Consider the following 4,601-nt stretch of genomic DNA (forward strand, 5'->3'; position numbering starts at 1 on the left):
ATTTGAAATACTTTTCTCTACTTTGAAGTATACGAGTATGAATGACCGATTTCGGCTTAATGACTCACCTGTATAGATTATACAACAGTTTTATATTTAAAAAATAAGTAATTACTAAATAAATAATAAAAAATTTTTAATTTTTACTAGCAAGAATTACCCAATCCAAAAAATAAGTCATTCGCGCATGCGCATTATTGGGAACTATCTTTTTAATGCACACGAGCGAACACAGCATAGTAAAACAAAAACGACCACAAATATAAACTAAAGTATTTTTATCAATCATTGTTTAAGGAAATGTTTTTTAATGACTAAAAAAGTAGAAAGTCTGTAAACTGTAAACAATTACCTATTGTGTCGTTGAGATATCTACAAATATCCATAACACATTCAGAAATACATCTTAAACTTAGTGAGGTTTTCCATCTTTTTAAATTATTCGTTACAAACAATTAAAAAGCAGTAAAAAATCATATCTTTAAAAAGAATTAATACTTCACCATCTACCCTGTTCTGTTTCGTATTTTATCTAACTACAGTATCACTTAAAGTAAAATTAAGAATTACACAAAAAGCAGAAAAAGTACTACAAGTTTTACCGACTAAAACAACGTTTCGTCCTCTAAAAGACAGATCTTCTATCTTCAGATATTTTTCAGTTTGACACTTTTAAACAAATATACGAAGGAAGCTGGCGAGCGGCCGCGTAGATACTTGCCCATTTATGACTTATTTGGGTAAGTCACTTGGAACCGATACACAAATAAGCTTTCAGTAGGCGTAAATTATAGTATTAATACAGATAGGACAGTAACGTACTAGAAAATAATGTAGAAATATAACTTACCAAAAAGGAAAAATTAACCTATTGCTTTTGTTTTATAGTTAGTTTTCACATTCACTGTCATCATGGTATTCTCTATCACTGTCACCAACATCAAGAATTAGTTCTTCTGTTTGTCTGTCTATTACTTGCTCACTGATCCCTATTTTTAAATATTTAATCTACGCCCCTGATAGGAATACTGAAGAAAAAGGGCTGCAATCGTTATACCTAAAACTGCCTACTTTTGCCACCGCGCATCCACGCCATTTTAAAATTTCCGCCAGCTTCCAGCGTCAGGCCTGTACATAGTGTGAAAATACGTAAACTTACAGCAGTCCTGAAGTAGGATTACGTTTAGAGAGACGAAACTTTGAAAAATAAAAAATTTATAACTGTAATTTCAGTTTCGTAAAGTTAATAAGAAAATTCCAATATGTCTCTATTATTTGAAATACTCTTTAGTCAATAAATAAAATAGTTCTTTTAAACTTTTTTTAAGCCGTAACATTAGCGAAACCAGATCAAAACGTTTAGTCTATCCATCCATCAATGCATATAAAAAATCATGGAGGACAAGTTTCTTTTGTTTTCTCATAACCAACTTCGGTTAACTTCTCGGCAGATGCAGAGACCTAAATTAACACCAAACAACAAAAAAATACTTTCAAAGAATTTAAAAACCTTACCACTTCCGAGCTATTTTGCAATGTTCCCCAGCGTTTCTCCAGCCTCCTTGCCAAAGGAGGAACAAAAAGATTCGGATCCATCTGGACTTCCTTCCTCCCGCGAACACAATAAATGATATAACTAACAAAAATACCGACTACCATGGTAGCTATGAGACCCACAACGCCATTGTAAAGGTACGAGATTCTGTACAACCAGAAGTAATCACTACGAAAAAATATTTTGTTAATATTCTTATTAGACTGCGGGTCAAATATTTGTTACCTATTTCCACTGTTGCGAGCTATGTGAAGAGTTGGTTGAGAACTTGTTGTTAAGAAGGTAGTTGCATTTACACAACCTTCTATGGACACCGGCAGTCTTTCAGGAGTAGGTCTTGGAGTTCCAAACCCGGACCACAGGGCCACACCTAAGCCTGTCACAAGCCCCACTACAGCACCCTAAAGTGAATTTAAATATGGTAGGTGCCATTTAAAAAAACGAAGTTATTCGTCTTCAAAAGTTTCTAAACTTTAGATTTCTTTTTTGAAGGCCCAGTACATATTAGGAGGCTCAATTTTGGTTTAATATTAGCCATAAGACGCAACTATGACTGGTAAAAATTTCAAGGCTCTAAGTCATTGTTTGTAGAAGTTATGATTTTAATAATAATAATTAATATAATTTGGGTTCGGATAGCGATTTTTTTTCTATAAATTAATTTATCTCAGAAACTTATCGTAGGCATACAAGTTGGTTATAAAAGTTTAAAATTTTGTGTTTCGTACGAATTCGTCGTAATATATATATATAACCGGAAGCGGCCGTCAGTTGAAAGTATTTTGGTTAAAAATATCATCCTCAATAATCCCAACTGCCAAATTTTTAAATCTCTTACACGCTTAGTTTTTCTAAAACGTCTAATGTATCATTCACAATCAGTTTGAAAAACCATGTTTAAGAATGTACTCTAAGTTGAGTCATGACCAAAAATCAGTTTTATATTAGATATTACTTTCTAAAAGCTTCCATGATCCAAGCCGTTGAAAAAAAATTAGGTGCATACGTATTACGCGATTAGCTTATTAGACATATTGAAAAATTGACCAAACAAAATTGGTCTATGTTCTTTCAATTGATCCCAGGTATCATTAACATAATGATTTTCATCACTGTTTGTGTTAGCTTCTTGCCGCCGTAACTTGTGATAAGGATTCCAAAATTTTGGCTTTAAGATATTAGTAACTTAATTTTTATAAGAATCAATGCCAAAATGGGAATAAAAATAGTTTTTGTAGTAAGGCTTCCTACAATGTACAATTTACATTACTATTTTCTAAATATAAATGCTCGAAATGATCAGATATAAAAATATTCGAATAAATTAGGAAATACTTTTCATTTGTTTTCTAATAAATCCCTTAATACTTACTGGTTCGTTGGCATGCGTAGTAAACATCCCTAAAGAAAACAGACCTAACAGGGGTCCACCAACTACCCCAAAAATCGTCAATGCCGCTTGTAACAAATTCCCCATATACTGTGCAACGAATGCCAATACTATAAACAAACCCCCAGCAACCACCGCCAATACTTTTGTTAAAACGGCTGATTTTTTCTCTGAAAGGGGTTTACCATACAATTTTAAATGTATCGGCTGTAAATAAAAAATTACTTTTTTTTATCTAAGCTATTATTTATTTTTTTCGTAAATAACCTTCCAATAGTCTTCCACCGTAATCGCAGCTAAGCTGTTAACCCCCGCTGATATGGTGGATAATGAAGCACTGAAAATACCGGCCACAAAAAGACCACTAATTCCAGGAACTGTACCCATTGTCTCCACGACATAGTAAGGCATTAACTACAAATTCAAATATTTTTTTTTTAGTTATACTATTAAAAAAAGCCTTGGTTTTTGTAAGGATTGTAATACACCACTAATTAACATTATCTATGCGTATGACTATTATGTTAGGAGCAAAGACTGAAATGGGAGAAAAAATCGACCACAAGGCTTTGTGACTTTTCAGGTTCATCCACAATGTTATAATTGACAAGTCGTGACACAAAAACGAACGCAATATACTTCGAAAAATGTAAAAAGGTGAGATCACAAATTGAGATGTAAATCCAATGTATTAGTGAATTAATTTTTTAATTAACTTTACCTACTACAGATAACCTGTTCTCTTACTCATTCTAATCATCAATATGATAAATTATGTGACGCAAAACAGGAAACGCTAGCCCACTTCATGAATGAATACAAAAGTGAAAGGCCAGATCAAAATATGAGAGAGATAATTATTGAAAAATTAAGAGACGAAATTTGCGGGAAAACTTAAGTTTTTAAAAAAATAGAGGCAAGGATAAGTGAGAAAGTATGTCTAAACACAATATAATGTTTTAATTTAACAGTTAGAGTAGTGATAAGCAAAATTGGTCTTGCGAAAATGCAGGACCAAAACCAAAACCAAAACTGTCTTTATATTAGCAAAACCAAAACTAATTTTAGTATCCAAAATTTTCAGTTTGCTTTACTACATATTAACACTAAACATGGGCGTACCCGGGGGGGGGGCTGGGGAGGGCAGCTGCCCCCCCCCTGGAAATCTCGCAGAAAATGTATGCACTCGCCTAATCACTAACCAAAGTGTAAACGGGGCCTTATATGTTACTTTTGAATAAAGCGCGCAGTATATAGACACGGTGCAATTGCCATAAAAAAACATTATTTAACTACCTATAAAGCAAGATCATTTGCGGCTGTTTGCCCTACCTAATGTTTCACGTAGGTGCTTTTGTGTAGTGTGTATGACAAAACAGCTGCGGACGATTTAACCTAAAAAAATCTGACTTGCCTCCCCCTAGGTCAGAAGCTGGGTACGCCCATGACACTAAATATATAAAAGAAACAAACTTTACCATTGTTTGAAAAAAGGGAGTGAGAAACAGAAGTTTGAAAGTTTTAGTTTTAAGCGAATTTTTGTTAAAAGTTATGTAAGGTAAAATAAATCTAAAAGGAACAATTTCCAAAAACCTGTAAGGCATGTAAAGGAATAAAGTATTATTATTATTATTATTATTCATGGTATTCTCTATC

At 33.1% G+C, this 4,601-nt stretch overlaps 1 protein-coding gene across 2 annotated transcripts in view; it reads right to left on the bottom strand.

The window, feature by feature from the left end:
* Positions 1–1,059: 1,059 nt before the first annotated feature.
* The window catches only part of LOC108733724 (putative sodium-dependent multivitamin transporter), a 22,885-nt gene continuing 19,343 nt past the window's right edge, over positions 1,060–4,601 (bottom strand). For both annotated transcript variants that reach the window (XM_025974126.1, XM_025974127.1), the window contains exons 7-11: positions 3,213–3,359; positions 2,928–3,152; positions 1,781–1,956; positions 1,516–1,723; positions 1,060–1,461 (exon numbers count right to left, since the gene is read on the bottom strand). In XM_025974126.1, the coding sequence (XP_025829911.1) occupies positions 1,393–1,461; positions 1,516–1,723; positions 1,781–1,956; positions 2,928–3,152; positions 3,213–3,359 (825 nt within the window). In that variant the 3' untranslated portion in view covers positions 1,060–1,392. The remainder of the gene's footprint in view (positions 1,462–1,515; positions 1,724–1,780; positions 1,957–2,927; positions 3,153–3,212; positions 3,360–4,601) is intronic.

The sequence above is a fragment of the Agrilus planipennis genome, unplaced genomic scaffold, assembly GCF_000699045.2.
Source record: "Agrilus planipennis isolate EAB-ADULT unplaced genomic scaffold, Apla_2.0 scaffold78, whole genome shotgun sequence".
Lineage (NCBI taxonomy): Eukaryota > Metazoa > Arthropoda > Insecta > Coleoptera > Buprestidae > Agrilus > Agrilus planipennis.